The sequence below is a fragment of a genome, unplaced genomic scaffold (genome assembly GCF_019419815.1).
Source record: "Pyrus x bretschneideri cultivar Hongxiangsu unplaced genomic scaffold, Pyrus_bretschneideri_v1 Contig10, whole genome shotgun sequence".
Lineage (NCBI taxonomy): Eukaryota > Viridiplantae > Streptophyta > Magnoliopsida > Rosales > Rosaceae > Pyrus > Pyrus x bretschneideri.
The window spans coordinates 3509778-3528018 of NW_025999391.1; the positions used below are offsets into that span (position 1 = coordinate 3509778).

General features: G+C 37.5%; 4 protein-coding genes across 4 annotated transcripts; 2 read left to right on the top strand and 2 right to left on the bottom strand.

Annotated features, from left to right (window-relative positions):
* Positions 1–751: 751 nt before the first annotated feature.
* Positions 752–4453, top strand: LOC103933536 (CMP-sialic acid transporter 2). The gene is made up of 14 exons (XM_009343227.2): positions 752–913; positions 998–1095; positions 1195–1306; positions 1415–1494; positions 1679–1754; positions 1852–1952; positions 2059–2130; positions 2471–2519; positions 2611–2652; positions 2821–2942; positions 3116–3175; positions 3295–3343; positions 3777–3871; positions 4200–4453. The coding sequence occupies exons 1-14, from the start codon at positions 887–889 to the stop codon at positions 4246–4248; spliced, it is 1032 nt and encodes a 343-aa protein (XP_009341502.1). The 5' UTR covers positions 752–886; the 3' UTR covers positions 4249–4453.
* A 746-nt stretch (positions 4454–5199) lies between these two features.
* LOC103926697 (cysteine protease XCP1-like) lies at positions 5200–6789 on the top strand. The gene is made up of 4 exons (XM_009335509.2): positions 5200–5732; positions 5887–6122; positions 6208–6348; positions 6435–6789. The coding sequence occupies exons 1-4, from the start codon at positions 5267–5269 to the stop codon at positions 6648–6650; spliced, it is 1059 nt and encodes a 352-aa protein (XP_009333784.2). The 5' UTR covers positions 5200–5266; the 3' UTR covers positions 6651–6789.
* Positions 6765–9868, bottom strand: LOC103933538 (damage-control phosphatase At2g17340). Its single transcript, XM_009343229.3, has 12 exons — positions 9554–9868; positions 9401–9466; positions 9251–9317; positions 9050–9118; positions 8808–8948; positions 8490–8618; positions 8257–8343; positions 7900–7974; positions 7705–7782; positions 7524–7601; positions 7201–7263; positions 6765–7080 (listed from the first exon to the last, which is right to left on the bottom strand). Exons 1-12 carry the CDS (start codon positions 9721–9723, stop codon positions 6997–6999), a joined length of 1107 nt encoding a protein of 368 aa, XP_009341504.2. The 5' UTR covers positions 9724–9868; the 3' UTR covers positions 6765–6996.
* A 663-nt stretch (positions 9869–10531) lies between these two features.
* Positions 10532–12364, bottom strand: LOC103926718 (exopolygalacturonase-like). The gene is made up of 6 exons (XM_009335535.2): positions 12167–12364; positions 11855–11995; positions 11574–11750; positions 11202–11491; positions 10873–11101; positions 10532–10759 (listed from the first exon to the last, which is right to left on the bottom strand). The coding sequence occupies exons 1-6, from the start codon at positions 12362–12364 to the stop codon at positions 10532–10534; spliced, it is 1263 nt and encodes a 420-aa protein (XP_009333810.2).
* Positions 12365–18241: the final 5877 nt, after the last annotated feature.

The following is an 18241-nucleotide window of genomic DNA, read 5'->3' on the forward strand; positions in this document are numbered from 1 at the left end:
TTGAGAAAGTCTTCTTAGCATTTCTCCCTAAAAAAATATAGAAGGATTGTGAGGGATAAAATTTTCTTTCTCGAGAGTCCATCTTTTCTCTTGGATGCAATATTCACATGGGCATCCATTTTATCATTCATCATTTGGTATATGAAGAATTGGATTGTAATGGAAAAGCACTATTTTCAAGTTATGTTTAACGAAGAAATGAAAAAATTAGACCAACTTAGATGTGGGAGATGAATTGCTCAAAAAGAAAACTTACAAATTCTAATCATCCTTCCAGAATTATAGGATGAGAAGGGAAAAGTTTCTTTTCCGATCCTCTTCTAATCCACTATGAATGAAAAATTATTATATTCTAACTTTAATATACCATGAATTTAGAGGGTTATCTAATCTAATTCAATCCAATCCAATGAAATCCTTATATCAAACAAAGCCTTAGTAAGTTGTCATATTCCAGTCAATCCTAAACATTAGATGATGTTTGAATGCATATAGAAGCCTCCTTAGATAAAGATAGGCGATTTGCATACACAAATTTTACCTGTTACACATTCTTATTTATTTTTGAATTTTAATTAATCAACGGGAATTACAGAAATAAAACAGGAGTGTGAAGTTTTCTTATTGGGCTTAGGTCATTCATTTGCCCTATCAGAATATGGATTTTAGCATGGCCAAGTAATAGCAGGCCAGAAGAAAACAAGGCCCATTAGCGAGTTCGGACCAAGGAGGAAAGAGCATGCGACAACGACGTCGTCCCGGTCGGTTTTCTTCTTGTTTGTAGCTCACTCTGTGGTACCAAATTCTCAGAGCCCAGTGTCCTCCAATGGCTCTAGGGATCTGAAAGCACCAAAATTTACACAAAGAATATCAACAGAGCGTAACAATGGAGTACAGGAAGCTCAAAGATCAGGTATTTCCCATATGAATTACCAGATTTCTTCATACAATCCTCAAATTTTCACCCGTTTTCAATACCCATCTGATCTAATTGCAGGATCAAGACGAATCTTCAGCCCCCGGAGACCTCGAAAGCTTGCGGGGCAAGCCAATTCCTGCCATCAGCCCAGTGGAGCTCTCCAAGTGGAAGCTGAAGTATGCCCAACTTTTGCTATTTTGTTCCAATTGATTGAAATTTGTTATTTTTTTTAATTTAATTTAACTTGATTAATGGTTTTGGGTTGATTGGAATAGGTCGGCTGTTACTATAGCTTTGACCGTTTTGACCAGTTCACAAGCAATATTGATTGTGTGGTCGAAGCGGGCCGGCAAGTATGAGTATAGTGTCACCACTGCAAATTTCTCGGTGAGTAGTGAGGCTGATGAAGCTACATTATAGATTAAAATTCAGAAATTTATGACTTGTAATGTCGGTTTTCGCGTGACTTGAAATGTGTTGTGTTTTGGGAATTAGGTGGAGGCTTTGAAGTGTGCAATATCGCTCGCTGCTTTGGCACGAATCTGGAGGAATGAGGGTGTTACTGAAGATAACAGGTTTTGCATTGCAACTTTTTATGGGTTTGAAAGTTGTTCATTGTTGCTGAAGTATAGTAATGTTATGGGAGAACTTGATTCTGTTCGTTGTATAATGTTTTGGGTTTGAGGATTGACTATATGCTAGGCGACGTGAAGAGATTTAAACCCCAAGTTACATGATTGTATTCTGCCTTTGAATTAGGTTGAGTGCAAAACTGGATGAAGTTATTGTATATCCCATTCCGGCATTTCTTTACCTAGTCAAGAATCTGCTTCAGGTTGGTTGCTGTTGTATGTTTTCTGTTTGCTTCAGTAAATTACGTCTTTTTACTTTCTGATGTGTGATTGCATCTAGTGCTCATTTGTATGTGGCAGTATTATATCTTTGCGTATGTGGATGCTCCGGGTTATCAAATACTGAAGAATTTCAACATTATCAGCACTGGAATTTTGTACAGAATCATACTCAAGAGAAAGTAAGTAAATATGACGAAGCTAAGCTGCCTATTTGTGTGCTGCTATATACTGTTGGCTGAAGGTACAGTTCTTATGAACTTTTGTTTCTACCTGTATTTACTGCAGGTTAAGTGAGATCCAATGGGCCGCTTTCATTATACTATGTGCAGGGTGCACTACAGCACAACTAAACCCAAAGTAAGTGTGTTCACTACCATATTTTTCTATTCAGTGTCTGATTGAATTTATGCCGAGTTTGTCTCTCATCAGACTGCTGTTATTGCGTGATTGATCCATGGTGCACCCCATGTCGATGATAGCAAGTTAACTTTATTAAATTCCTGGAGGAACTCAAGTCATTAATTTCCCGCATATTTCCTCTAGGTTAAAAAGTTAACTCGTCTGCCGATATTGTGATTCCTTATGTTTGAAACTCAAAGTGTAGAGGACTCTGTTCACCTCTTTTTAATTGTTATTTTATATAAGTTTCTGCTTGAGTTAGCTCAATACGTTTGTTAAAATGGAATTCTGTTTGCAGATCGGACAGTGTTCTCCAAACTCCATTCCAAGGCTGGGTGATGGCCATTGTGAGTTCTTAACATTTTGAGAGTCTTAATCTGATTTGTTTATTTTATATTTTCCCCCCTTTAAAGCTTGCCATGTTTGTTTTCGTACCAGGTGATGGCACTTTTAAGTGGTTTTGCAGGAGTATACACCGAGGTGACTTTTTAAGCAAACAGCTTGTTCTCCGCTTCATGCTTAAAGCATCACATAATGTGCAAATAGTTTACCCAGCATACTCAACTTTATCAAAATTTGGGTTTAGATTTGTCGCTAATGGCTTTTAGAACACTCTGGTTGACTAAATATTTCGTATAATATTGGTAGGCCATAATGAAAAAGCGTCCTGCAAGGAATATAAATGTGCAGAACTTCTGGATGTACGTCTTTGGAATGGCCTTCAATGCTGTTGCTATAGTGGTTCAAGATTTTGATGCAGTGATGAACAAGTAATTTAATCTTTTTCCCATTTATGATTATTCTCTTTTGTTGGGTCCATTGCTACCAGTTATTTTTGTCTTCATTGCTAAAAGTTCCTGCCTTTGAAAATGTGTTTCTGCCTACCAGTTTTTAAAAATTATATCTGGATTATTATATTTATCAGCTGTTCTTCTAAATTCAGGGGATTCTTCCACGGATACTCTTTTATTACAGTTCTCATGATTTTCAACCATGCACTCAGGTACATATGTATCCTCTTTGGCTTATCAGTTTATCAGTAGCTTTTTGCTTGTTATGCATATTCCCTCTCATTTGCCCTACGTACTTCTATTCGATTGCTTATATTTGTTTCCTTTGCAGTGGTATTGCTGTGTCTATGGTTATGAAGTATGCTGATAATATTGTGAAGGTAAGACATGGAATTACAACTTTGATTTTGAGGAAGCATTCACTAAAGTACTTTTTCATACTTCTTTATAATGTACTACAATTATCCCTAGGCATACTTTTACCAAATTATTTCATTTAATTTGATTTACTTATGTGAAAAAGTGAAATAACGGGAAGTGGAGGGGTTTTAGGGACTGCTGTCTTTTAAATTTTTGTAATGGCCTACTTGTGCATCTTCATGTGTTAATATGCATTTCACTGTATTGGGTTTAAAAATTATTTACATTTGTTGGAATTGGACCTTGAACGTTTCCTACTTGTGCATCGTCATGTGTTAATATACATTTCACGTATATTGGGTTTTAAAATTATTAGATATTTGTTGGAATTTCACCTTGAACATTTCGTGGCATTGTACGAAATTCCGATCTTAATTTAGCTACTTTCTGCAGGTGTATTCTACTTCAGTGGCAATGCTTCTTACAGCAGTTGTTTCTGTGTTTCTATTTGGCTTTCACCTATCCCTCGCCTTTTTCCTCGGCTCAACGTAAGTTTCCTCAGCTCACACGAATCATCTACGTTCTATACTTTTATCGTCAATTAGTTGAGTCATAGAGACCCATTCAATTCTGTCATCATGTGACATGACATATGCATTGGGTTGGGAGTGGCTTGGCCATTATCAACTCGTCAAAATATATTTTTGACAATTTGGTATAAAATGAGTGGACTGTAGGTGTTTGTAGTCTAATTGATATTTTCTAAACCATCATTCATCTAATTGTTTCCATTTTTCACAATAAAAGTAAGGCAAACGTCAATTTTGCCGTCTTGAGAAATACAATAGTTGATCTATGCTTTTTTCTTGTTTCCAGCGTTGTCTCGGTTGCGGTTTATCTGCATTCAATTGGGAAGGTTCGGTAATGACGACCTCATTTCGCCATCTCTGCCTAGTTCTAGGGTCAGTGTAAAGGATTATGTTACGCAGATATTCTTGTCTTTGCTCTATTCAAATTGTCTTGAATACTTACTCAAAATTCAGATTAGGTTGACAAGGAACATACTCGTATCCTGTAATTTGTGTTCAATTCGTTCAATATTAGTGAGTTCAAGGTTCTAGTTTTCGATACTTCAAATTTCTTGTAGAATTTCATGGATCGATATTTGCCTTTCGTTGTGATTGCTGCTGTTGTAACCAACTTGAAAAAAAGGTAATTATCAAAATTGAAAAATAAAGAATTGGACAGTTACCAACTAGCAAATTGTGACATAGAACAACCTCCTCCTCACTCATTCTTCACAAGGTGAGAGATCCTCATGACTAAACGTCAAGGATTCAACAAGAGTCTAAAGCTTCAAGTTTGATCTTGGACAACAGTAAAAAATGGTGTATAATTCCAACCACTTCAGAAAATAATTGACCAAAAAAACAATTGGGAAAAAAAGCTTGTAACATTTACGAGCGTTGGACTTAACTCAAACTGTTATTTCGCCTAACATTAACTGTTAGTAAGTGAGGATTTTTTTATTTTTTTATTTTTTTATATGTAGTTTGATTATCAAAGTGTTTCTCGTAATATTAACCATTGTACGGGTACTATCGCAAATCGAGTAAAAACAGGGACTATGAGAAATGAATGTAGATCATAGCTTTGTTTAGAGACCAAGGGCGGCTAGCAAGCAACTCTCACCCATGTAAGTGAAATCATATTTCCTTGAAGGCTTATGCTTAAACAAATGAGCATGCTTGGGACAAAAGCCTGCCCAAAAGAACCAACCGTAAAGACTCAGTGTTCGTAGAAAAAAACTCCAACCTCTTCACTCGAAAGCAACCTCATCACAATATCGAACACTACATAAATCCACTCCCTCCCCTCCCTCCTTCACATTCATCCATTCATCTCTTCCTCTCTTTACCTCTCTCATTCTCCCCTCCCGAAAAATGGCTTTTTCGAAGATTTTGCTTCTTGCCTTCCTTGTGCCTCTCTTTCTCGGTTCTGCTCTTGCTCACGAGTTCTCGATCGTGGGATATTCTCCCGAGGACCTGACCTGCATGGACAAGTTCATCATGCTCTTTGAGAAGTGGATATCGAAGCACGGAAAGATTTATGAGAGCATGGAGGAGAAGCTGCATAGGTTTGAGATCTTCAGAGATAACGTGAAGCACATTGATGAGAGGAATAAGAAACTCGATGTTGATAGCTACTGGCTTGCTGTGAATGAGTTTGCTGACTTGAGCCATGAGGAGTTCAAGAGCAAGTACTTGGGTCTCAAGGCTGAGTTCCCCAGAAGGAGAGAGTCCACTGGAGATTTCAGTTACCACAATTTTGATGTAGTGGCATTGCCCCAATCTGTGGACTGGCGAAAGAAAGGAGCAGTAACCTCCATCAAGAACCAAGGTTCATGTGGTATGTGAATCTCTCTCTCTCTCTCTCTCTCTCTCTCTCTTTTTTATATGAGCATAAGAGGATTAGGCGAGATTAGCTCATCAGTAGCAGTCGATGTAGAGTGCAAATTACCCTCTCGCTCTCTAAAAAATGAGTTATGATGGTAAAAATGCAGGTAGCTGTTGGGCATTTTCCACTGTTGCTGCAGTCGAGGGCATAAACCAGATAGTCACAGGAAGACTAACATCTCTGTCTGAGCAGCAGCTGATAGATTGTGACAAATCATTCAACAATGGCTGCAGTGGAGGCTTGATGGATTATGCATTCGAGTTCATAATCTCCAACGGTGGCCTCCACAAGGAGGATGATTACCCCTACATTATGGATGAAGGAACTTGTGCGGAAAAGAAGGTAAAACATATATTTTCAGATCAAAATTTAGCTGTCAGCGGATCGTTGCTGTTCTTAATCTTACATTTGATTTTGTTATCCTCAGGCAGACTCGGACCTAGTGACCATCTCCGGTTACCATGACGTGCCAGAAAACAACGAGCAGGCTCTCCTCAAGGCATTGGCAAACCAGCCTCTCAGCGTAGCCATTGAGGCCTCCAGCAGAGATTTCCAGTTCTATAGCGGGGTGAGCTAATGTTCATACACAATTTAATCAATGCCTACAACACATTAATTATTTACTAAGCATGGGACGGATTGTTGGTTGTGCAGGGTGTCTTCAACGGGCGTTGTGGAACTGAACTAGACCACGGTGTAGCAGCCGTCGGATATGGAACTCAGAATGGGTTAGATTACATCATTGTGAAGAACTCATGGGGGCCAAAGTGGGGAGAAAAGGGATACATAAGGATGAAGAGGAGCACAGGGAAACCAGAAGGAATCTGTGGCATTAACAAGATGGCTTCATATCCTACCAAAAAGAATTGATTTGTTGATTTGGATGTCCCTGGTGACACAAGCTTTTATAGTAAAAGCACTTCTATCATGTATTTTTCACTCTTTCATGTATCAAATTAAACACAATGTTATCAGGTCAGCTGATTAAGAAAAGAAATTTCTTATTTCATATCAAAACTACAGTACATATAGGTTGATTATGTGCAGAGATGCACAAATTTCACCTGAAAACATAACTGTGTATGGGATAATAATCGTAACCACGCCTAATAGTCACTGTGGTTATTCATCAGGAGGGATGACATTTGAAGTTCAAACATATAAGCTCTTGCAATAGCTAAGACCTAATACTTCATCTACTCAACAATCCACATAATCAACTCAACAAAACTTCGTTGTATTTGAAGACGCAATCATAGAGCCTTCCTCCTAGAAACTGGGCAACCTCTGGATGTTTCACCTGGAATGAAGAAGAGGAGAAGTAAACAGAAGTTGCACACGATTAGTATACCGCGAAAAGAAATGCTCATTAACTGAAGTAGTCATTAGAAGCAAACAACAATTGGAGTTGAAGCATTACCATCCCAATCTTAAGGGAATCACACTTAAATTGTGCATAAAGATTTGTCTCTATCCCACGACCCTGTCAAAAGAAATTTATGTTATGTTAAAACAATGAAGAGTCAAGACTGCATCATCTCAAAATATTCAACAAATCTTATAGAACTCTCTCACAATATACCATTCTTGGCAACCATTTATGCCAATTTATACGGTATTCATACACTTTCACTTCCAATTATACATCATAAATGACTTCATCTTCGACATTAAGTAGTCAGTTCAACATTTCAATTAAGAGCCAATGACAGAAATAATCCAAGAAGGTTTTTAGATTTTTACCATGCCTTCCAAAATAACTAGGTCTGCATCACTTGCCAGGTGGGCAAGCTCTTGTGACACTCTTGAAAGATCAATAACCTACGAGGAATTGAGAAGCCAAAGAGGCTAATGTTATACAACTATAACAACAATGGACTCCAAGTTTGATATGACAACAAAATGAAAACTTCAACCCCATTACCGGCAAATCATTGCCTGAATTAGCAATCAAAAGCTTTGAAGTATCAACACCCTTGAGCTGTCCGTTTTTGTCCTTCAACTGGTAAATGCCACTTATACTATCAGTTTCAAGTGTCAACCATGATTTTTCATTTTCGAAAAGATGATGTGAAAACCAAGAACTTAAAGTAAACAATATTCTAAAATTTTCTGTTACCTTTGATATAATCTCAATCAGTTCAGTGTAAGTTACGTCATTGATAGAAGGCAAGTCATTAGCTGCCAACACAACCTGCACAAAAAGAGGTAATCATGTGAAAATAGGCTCACCAAGGCAACTCATTTAAAGAGTGGTAATGAAAGCAATTTTAAATTTGTGGAAAAGGAAAAGCATCAGCACTCATTATATATTTCATGCCTTTTATTATTTGGCGGGGAGAACCAACTTTACAAACACGTGCAAAAGAATACATATAATGTTCTTAGAAAAAGAAGGAATACTAGAAGAACTTCTGGGGTTTGTACCATAAGAACCAGATGCATTGAACAAATGAAACAAGATTTGACAGCAAACCTGTGTCCCACGCCGGAGTAACTCTCTGGCAAATGGCAAAATACCCAAAATAATATCAGCACCAGAATTGTCTACAAAAATAACAGCCTGTGAAGACAAAGAGATAAGTGGTTAATCAACAAGAATAATCTACAACAACAACAAAGCCTTCCCACTAAGTGGGGAACAAGAAGAACCTACGACGGCATAAATTCTTAAAGAGATAGTTATTACAATTTAGAAATGGAACTTGCCTTTTTCCAAGATTTCTTGGTCCATTTTAATTTGAAAGCATCCAAGTCATCGATAACCCAAGGTCGAGGGACAAGGTTTTGACAACTAGCTAAAAAGGACATACCATCCTTTGAGAAAACTTCTGCAAGCTTCAAGAACATAAATAAAGGGTAACTTTCAAGTAGTTTTCAATGAAATAAGAAGTATCGCTTTAATAACAGGAAGTTGTGTTACAAAATCCAATTTATCATGCAAATCCTTAGAATCAGTTTGATGCCACCAAATCGAAGTAGATGGGTATACAATTTTTACTAGTTCTACAACAAAAAATCACGTACCTGTGCAGAACCAAGATCAAATATATTTCCGGCAAATATTCCTCTAATCAGATTCTCTACCCGCTTGACTTCATCTTCAATATCATCATTAAGATCCACTACATTCTCAAACAGGGATATTGCCTTGGCATTCTCTTCATCCTGAAGAGTTCAATCATGATCGCAATTCCGAACTCCAAGTCAATCAATTATCTACATGAATGGACTAATAAAGCGTCCAATAACAGTTAAGAAGCACCCACCTTGACTTTCTTGAATATATCTTGGAATCCCAACTCCCTAAGAACTTGCTCCCGAAGTCTGCAAAGAAGCTGGATTTCCCAAACAAAGCAGAAAAAAAAAGAGAAAGAAACTTCAATGCTAAGAAAACGATGCCGCGATAAATCAGGACTACAACATAATAGAAAGTGAAAAAACAACTCAAATCAAAATTTCGAGCTTACAATGCAATCCGGCGGGCCGCCGTGACTCTCAGGATCCTTCTTCAAGTCCTCCAGTATCTCAGTGTACCTTTCAGGCAAAAACACAAACAGATTGCAGGCATTTCCGAAAACCCAATTCACTCATCGCAAAACAATCAGTAAAGTATGTACCTTTGAGCAAATTTCTCAGCTCTGGCCGGAGCGTCGGGAACCGAAGCGTCGGACTCAGCTCGTTTCCTGCCGAAAACCAATCAAACCCATTAACGAAAAACCGAAGAAAATAAGGTTTATGATGGAGGTTAGGGAGAGGATGAGGATGATTACTTGAAGGAGGGGGTGGAGTTATAGAAAAGGTCGATCCAGGAGAGCTCAGTCGGCGTGGGCTTGCGGGGGTTGTCGGAGGGAAATCTGTAGGGGATGGTGCAGGCTCTGTAGTTGGATTCGATCGGCGTCGTCAGCAGTGGAAATGCCACCATTTCTGATGCGCTCTCCATCTTCTTCTCTCTCGAATTTCCACTTCTTGCAATAATCGGAGACCCTTTTTATGCACTCGGCAACGGGACAAAACCCGACAATGCGTGTATATGAGCCCAGTGAAAATAACACACGAGGATATTATAAGCGAATCTTCTGTTCTTTCCTCTTTAATTTTTTTTTCGGAATATGATTTTCGTTCTCATTTTTCTTCTCCGTTCTCATTTTTCTTCTCCGACGCATCCTTGTTTATTTATTTCTCTATGCATTTTTATTTTGATGTTTTCAGTTTAAATTTTACAAATAATTGTGCATGCACAGATAGAAAAGAATGTGAAAATCACTCATCTGTGTCTATTTGTTTATTTATATAGTCATTTGTTCATTCAAACAACCCGAATCAAATTGATTAGAGCCATTTTGTTCGATTTTATATTGATAAAATATAATTTCAAACGAAGTACGATACAAGTTGCAACTAAGATGGCTTGATTTGACTTGTTTGAAGGTCGTTTAAATCAACCAAATCGTCTATATCTAATTTATTTAGTGCTCATTATGAAAAGTAAAAATAATCAATAACATTAAAAAAAAAAATTACAAATAACATATAATGACCAATCTATGACGTTTTTCGACGGAAAACAAAAGTAACGTGATAAACACAACATTAAGGAAAATTTCTAATTAGTCATCAATGAAAGAAAAACTCTAAAATCTTCGTGGAATTGCAGTGCTTGTGAAACATAATTAAAGTCCAAACATCAAATTTTAAGTGGAAACCATTAAAATTACTCAATCCACCCATAACAAGTAAGAAGCAACTTATTAAATACAAGGTGGTGGGATTTGGGTGCCAATAAATTTAGCTTTAACATTACTGCAACTTGAAGTGGCTAGTTTCTCTCCGGATGACAAATCCAAGTGAACATCTTCAAGGAAAATATTCTGGCATGGAATCCCTTTGCTGCATTCAAGTAAAACCGCCATCTCCGACGACGAAGTTCCTCTTATGTTCTTGAAGTATATGTCACTCAGCTTCACTCTAGATGGTGCCTGCAGTTTTTACACGATGGCATCTTATTCGAACTGAAAAACTCAAAAGTAGAAATAAAGGAAAGAGGTATGCAACATGTTTCATGGAAGTTTCTCTCATGCAATTTGGTTACCTTAGAAGTGCAAGCGGTGAATGGACAATAGGACTGATCGATTATGATCGGATTAGTCACGTTGTTCATGACAATGTTTTCGAATGTCATATTCGTGGCAGCACTGCTTCCTGGAGAGTTAGCCCATGTCTTGATCCTAATTCCATTGGCGGTGCCTGTCATGGTGCAGTCCTTCACTACGAGTCCACTGACATCTCTTTCGTCCGGATATTTTCCTAGACTTCCCACACTAAAATTGTGATGCAAAAATATAATTAGTTAAAGTTAGCATTGTACCATAAATCTTTCGTTACACAAACAAAGACACCAGAAATTTCAAAAGTACGCACCTGATGCCATGACCAGGTCCACAAGTGATGCTTGTTATGGTGATCTGAGAGTTTCCTTGTCCAACTGAGATGCAGTCATCACCAGTAGCAATGCGCGACGAAGAGAAGTAGACGCTAGAGCTTCGCTCGATGTGGATTCCATCTGTGTTAGGGCTAGTTTCCGGCGCTGAAATCTTGAGCCTGCTACCTTTGAAGTTGTGACATTCTACAAGAGCTATGTGAAAGAACTTGCTGTTCACGGAAGTTAAGCCGCGGATAACTGTCTTGTTAAGTGCCACAAATTTCAAGTTCTGAGACAGAGAAAATGATTTTGAATTAGCTAAAATAAAACTGATGTAGAATTTACGACAGATAGGAAGCGGTAGAGCATACAGTTGGAAGAAGTTTGCAGTTGGAGTTGGTGACGCACTTGTTGTGAGGCCAGGCATGAGCCCCTCGGCCATCAAAGGTTCCACCTCCGGTCAAGGTTAGCCCCTTCATCCACGCGAATTCAATCCAACCACCACCCGATCCATACTTGCGCAAGTCAGTTGTAGCCTTCAAGTAACCCTGCTAGCAATTCAACTCTAAAAATCAGTCATAAAAAATGTAATAATCATATAAAAGTCTGTAGCAGATAGGGATCATAAATCATAGAAAAATAGTCTTCTTGCCTTCACACGAAAATTCAGAGACGTAACATTTACGCAGGGGCCGGAGAATCTCAGAGGGCCGATCGTGTAAGTTCCTTTCGGTATTATAAGGTGGACTCTACCTGTGGAGTGGCATGCCTCCTTCCATGCCGCTGTGAATGCCTGAAATTACAAAAATGTAGAGCTAAAAACTACAATGTCTACATCAAACAAACCCAAATGCCGAACTGTGAAGCTAGTAAGTTCGATAAAAAAGGGTTTTTTCGAGTCTCGAAGAAAAGTGAAAAGTTAAAAGAGGGTAATGTGAAGCAAGTCAAGTAACTGAGATCGAACATCGCTGTCATCAGTTCGGCCATCTGCTCGGGCGCCGAAGCTCTTGACGTTGAAAAGATTAGAGCTCTTAGCCACGTGATGCTGCAAGAGGCTTCTTCCGTCTGCTTTGACTCCTCTACCGAAACCACTTGCCATGCAAAACATGGACAGCAAAAAGAGCAGTCTGACGTCCAAGAACTCGAGGCTCGAATTGCCCATTTTTTCGGAACGAAGCAATTGATCTTCTCTTTCACTCGAGTTATGCTAATTTGCAGTTGTGAGTTGTGAGTGTGAGTGTTTTGTGGGAGAAAACTTCCGAAGTAATTGAAAAAGGGCGGGATTTTGGATGAAGAGTAACTGTTGTTAACTCCCTCCCTCTCCCACTACATCACTAGTCAACCGTTTGATTGGCCATTAACCCATCAAACGGTTACCTTAAATCAAGATGGGCTTGTCTTCCCATCAATCCATGCTTAGGTGGCTTCTTGTAATTTGTCCCTATACTTTCTCCTTAACATGCGACTGTAACACCCACTAATTCTTGTAAAAAACAGAACAACCAAACTGAAGTGGACAACCTGCAAATTATCTCGGGGAGAACAAGGAACGTGGGTATGCTATGGATTTAGTTGGTTTTTCCCTATTTTCTAGGGGTTTTTTTTTTGTCTGCAGCCCAATATAGTCCTATAGATTCGCATAGAGGAAATTTGTAAGACACAATATACATTCACCAAATACGAGCTAGAGCATAGCGTTTCACAATTAGCAATCTCGTCATGTCCCAGCCACCAAACGCGTTTACTCTACGAGACCCTTACGTGACGCAAGGTTCATATTCTTATTGTACAAGAATGAACTTTTACCAAAATGATAAAATCTCTTGTTCAAACAGAGACATTTACTAAGCACAAACAAAATCACACAATCAAGATCAAAACCGATCGATACAAAGTTATGAAAAAAAGTTCTACTAATAAGATTGTCTCAAACTACCTTCATCAGGAAACAATGTAGGTTGCAGCATGTTACTACAAATTATGGAGGAATTAATTAAACAATCATGCAGCTCATCAGATGTGGGGATCGGGGTTTTGAGGTTAAAAAGCAATCATAACAACGCTAACTTGTTGCAATGGGATGCCAGGATATACACAATTGGAGCATTCATACAAAGAATGAAGTTTGCAAAATTAAGCAAGTAAAAGATCAGATATAATCGAGGCTATCCGCTTCTTTTTTTTTTTTCCTTTTTTTTTTATCCCACCCTTCAAATGCCTCATTTCTTTGCCTTTGCAAACCTGAGACACCGATACTTTTCACCGCTGACAGTGATTTCAAGTGCTCCATCTTGGTTATCTTGATTCAATGCAGTTCCCATCAGAACACTTTTCTCCTTTTCGGGTTTTCTTTCTCTATTTTCAGCCTTGCTTCTTGTCTGGCTATCTCTGCCTGCAACAAATAAAATGGTCGATAAGGCTAAAACACAAAACAACGGTGCATCACCTTAAGTCAAAAACTTTAGCAAATGTAAGCACGCATATTGCTAAAAACTAGTTATTACAAGGATCATTGCTCACGACACAAATAGGTCTCTGCTGAATTTCCCAAGAACACGTGTAGATAGAAATAAACATATAAAACGCTAATAGGTTAATTTGTCACTCGTGCTCAAAATGGCAATTCCAAATTTTTATGCAATCTCCAATAGTGAAGGACTATATTCTTAACCTCCATGATTTTGTAGTGTTTGTTCTTTTTTTTTTGTAGGAATTATAAAAAGGTACTCAATCGAAAGTGTTTGGAGAATTTTTGAAAGAAATTGGTCAATAAGTGGCTTGTTTGGACTAGGTGCTTTGGATTATCTTATGCATTGCTTGTAGCTTGGTTTTGGCTTGTAGGCTTAATATCGTAGGTTTGGCATTGGCTTATACGTTTGACATTGCAAACTCGTAGGCTAGATATTTGCTTGTATATATGCTTCAAAAGGGCTAGCAGATTTTCTAATAAAACAAGTACACTAACTTGGCATATGTGAATGTCATGAATTTTCTTATGATATATAGTAAGTACAATTTGGCAATTTGTGGAGCAGGCACAATGGATTGAGAAAAGGTCAGTTTGTAATGATATATGGTCACTATGGAATTGGAAAATGGTGGTTAGTAACAGTGATAGTTGTTATGGTAGGTGAGGAGTAGTCTTGTACTTGGTGATTGCTTGGATAGGATGGGATGGCACGATCTATTTGGTTGGGTTGATTTTTCGGCTTCAATGGTTTGCATGGTATGTTGTAATTCGTCATGCCTCATTCTTAATTTCTTAGCTTGGCATGTTTCATGGACATTGTTTGAACCATTGAGAAGCTTGCTTGACATTTTGTGATTTTATTTTGTCTTTGACTTGGCATGATGCATAGATTATGTTTGAACCATTAAGCGGCTTGCTCAACACGTTGTTAATATGTTTTTGGCTTGCCATGAAGCACTGGCAAAGCTACAGAGACGCGAAGGTGCGGCCACACCTCCTGTCGTCGAAAATCAAGCTTATGAGCGATTAGCCACACTTTTGGCCTGTCGAAAAACCTACAACAAGCACCCCTAACTCCTGTGCTACGCGTTATTATTATGTTTTTGACTTGACATTTACAACATCTCAAACTTGTATTTGTAGCTTTTCTAACAAATTAATTTAGTCGTCGTCTGAATTGGAAAATGGTGGTTAATAACAGTGATAGTTGTTATGGTAGGTGAAGAGTATTCTTGTACTTGGTGATTTGCTTGGATACGATAGGACGGCCCGATCTATTTGGTTGGCTTGATTTTTCCGCTTGAATGGTTTGCATGGTATTTAACCAAGATCAATTTGACAATTTCTATAATATTTGTTTAAGCTTTTTTTGGGTACTATTTTATTACTTTTCTTTTTCTTTTTACTCTAATTTATTTATATAATAAATTTACTTAAAATTGTCTAACCCTTCCATGTTGAAACAAGTGGAATTGAAGATAATTCGGAATTTTAATCCAACAATCTTAAGCATCATTATCCAATAGAATTAGGAAAGACAATATCAAAATAATCATTCTCCACATGATGTATATTTTTTCTTTTTATCATTTATAAGTAAAGAATGGATAATAACCTTTTTTTGAAGTAAGTAAAAAAAAAAATTAAGACAATATCAAATGAACTAACATGTACTAATATAGTATATACTGAAAAGGGAAGGTTATTATTTTCGTTATATACTTGTATTTTTGCTGAGATGAAAGAAAATATTAGAAAACAAATAGGCCCTGTTTGGCACATCTTATAAGGCATCGGATATTACTAATAATACGGAGTACGACGTTTGGTGTCTGTTTGGATTAAATAGTCACCGGATTAAATAATCCAGACCCACCTTTTTTATACTGTCCTTACCCGCTTGCTTATACCATCCAAAACTACGGTACAATTTAGTCGGGCTGAAATCTCTCGCTCTCTCCTTCTTCTCCAGACACACTCTTGCTCTCTCGTCTGAATCCCAAGTTCATCTTCTCAAATTCTTCTTCATTTGAATCCCAGTTCATCTTTTCATTTTTCTTCTTCTTCCCAGGTTCTGCCCCTACCTTTATTCTTCATCGTTGGCCAAATCACCATTGACCCAAAATAGCAGCACTAATTGTGGGGTTGTATTTATTACAATTCTATATGTTACAAAGTACTGCCTCTGAATCTGCAACAAAGGGGAGATAAAAAAATAAAAAATAAAAAATCACCAATCGTGCGTCGAACCGTTGGCCCTTCCTCTGTTCTTGTTTTTTCGACGAACAGGAATCGATGACAATGATTCTTCTGGTAGTTTGTGGATTTTGGTTTAGTTAATATGTTTCTGGGCTTCTTCTACAACTGGGTCTTGCAAAGAAACATGGTGTATTTGCAGAGAGGTTCTTGATTGAAATTGCAGTGAAGGAAAACTGAGTCTGTGGGTGTTGATTGTAGAGCTTCGGAGTCGGAAATTAGTCGGGGAAGAAGGGAGAGAGAGGGAGGGAGTTGGGGGGGGGGGTGCGGCGGAGAGATCTGGTGAACAAAAGAGATGATTTCAGTTTTTTTTTTTTTTAATTTTATTTTAAGTTTGATTCTTCCTATCCGGTATAATAGCAAACACAATGCAAATAATACAGTCATTAGTCCGATATTATACTAAACGTCCGACTAATTTAATCAGTATTATCCGATGACTATTTGTTATATCTGACAAAAATAGTTAGTACAGCCAAAGCTGCCAAACAAGATAATAGTTTTTAAAATTTGTGCCCAAGTAAATGGTTTGATTCATTGTGGGAGGCTTGGAGCGCGGTGAAAGCGCGACGGGAGCGGCATGAGATAATGAAGAAACACATGATGAAAGCGTGAGGAAAGCGGTATGAAATAATAAAAAATAAAAAAACAGGTGCTTGGGAGAGTAGCGGTTGGTCACTTTTCTTTTCCTGGTGCCCAACCAAGCCCCTCGTGAACGAGGAGAAATTTTTTATCGTGATAGAAATACGGATAGTACATTATGTATTTTTATATAAATAATAAAAAATTTTATTTTTTAATTATTAATTTTTTAACATATATATCTCATCATTTATATAATGATAGTTAATGTAGCATCTTATATGTCGGTCATATTCAAAAATCCCATGAATGAGAAGTCCCCTCTCTCCCTCTTCCTCTCTCTCTCTACACAACGTACTTTGATAGCTGTGAGAGCTCAGACATAGGGAAAGGAGCTGTCATTTTCCACTACGCATGGTGGAGAATACACAATGATGACTAACGATAGAAACATTTGACAGTACTATGCACATGGGGGCCCATGGGACGATGCCGCTTCTCTTCACTGGTTTTCAGGTTTCACTAGTGAAGTAGGATTTTCTCTTTTCATATTTCTATTTTTTTCCTCCTTTTTCTCTCATTTTACTTTTTATCTTATTATTTTTATAAACAATCAATATAAGATGTTAACGTGACTTAATCATAATCATTCAAATAGAGGGGAGGAAAGAAAAAAGAGATTAGGAGGGAAAAGAATCCTCCTCCCTTACTAGTACAATAATATGCAAAAAATTTTAACATGCCTTTGCTTTTGTTTACAGAATTGGATTCTCTCCGCGGAAAATCCTCAGGATCCTCCTGATCCAATAACACGGACCGTTGGATTTTGATCCAACAGCTATAAGTATTATAAATTTAGGTAAATTTAGAGGGGTATCCTGTTTGTAATTGTTGGATCAAAATTTAATAGCCCGTGTTAATGGATCAGCAGGATCCCAAAGTTTTGCCTCGGAGATGATCCAATTCCTTTGTTTACAACAAGTGTATCTCATTGTGCTAGAATTGTGATCCAAAACTGATGCATTCCATAGACAAGGACAGGCCTGGTTGCACCCTATCATCTTTAATTTGATGATATTTGTTTTCACCCATACACACATATGTATGCTTTGATTTCTTCTGATATTTGTATAATAATTAATTAAACTTGTGGTTATGTGGTTTTGGCTTAGTGAGATATATGAGGAGTGATGAAGGAGCTACATGCGTTGTATGTATAAAAGAAGATGTTTTTATCAACACGTCTTCGAAACAATTCAAGTTTGCATTTCAGAGTTTGAGGACTAGTGTTAGTATGTTCAAACACATATCTTAGGTTTGTAATGAATGTATTGGCCTTACCACATTGATCTTATATATATTTGTTTTATTAATGATAATACAAAATATTATTTGAACAATGCTCAGTGGAATTTTTACTAGAAAGCATTCATTTTTTACCACAATTCCCATTGGAAGTGCCTTTTTTTATTATATTTTTTTTCTTTTTCGATAAGCTGTCTTAATGATAACCCTATTGTATAGAAAATAATATTTGCGACATACTGGAGTAGTATTTTAGGGTCGAAAATTGTAATTGCGACGATTGTGCACTCTAGCAAATATAGATTATTTTGTTTGAAATTTTTTTTTTAACACAATTGTTTGGTTGGGACATCATTGCAAAAAACATATGTTGTCTTTTGGAAAGTAATTATGACTACTATATAAGTATTTGCGACCACATTTCCA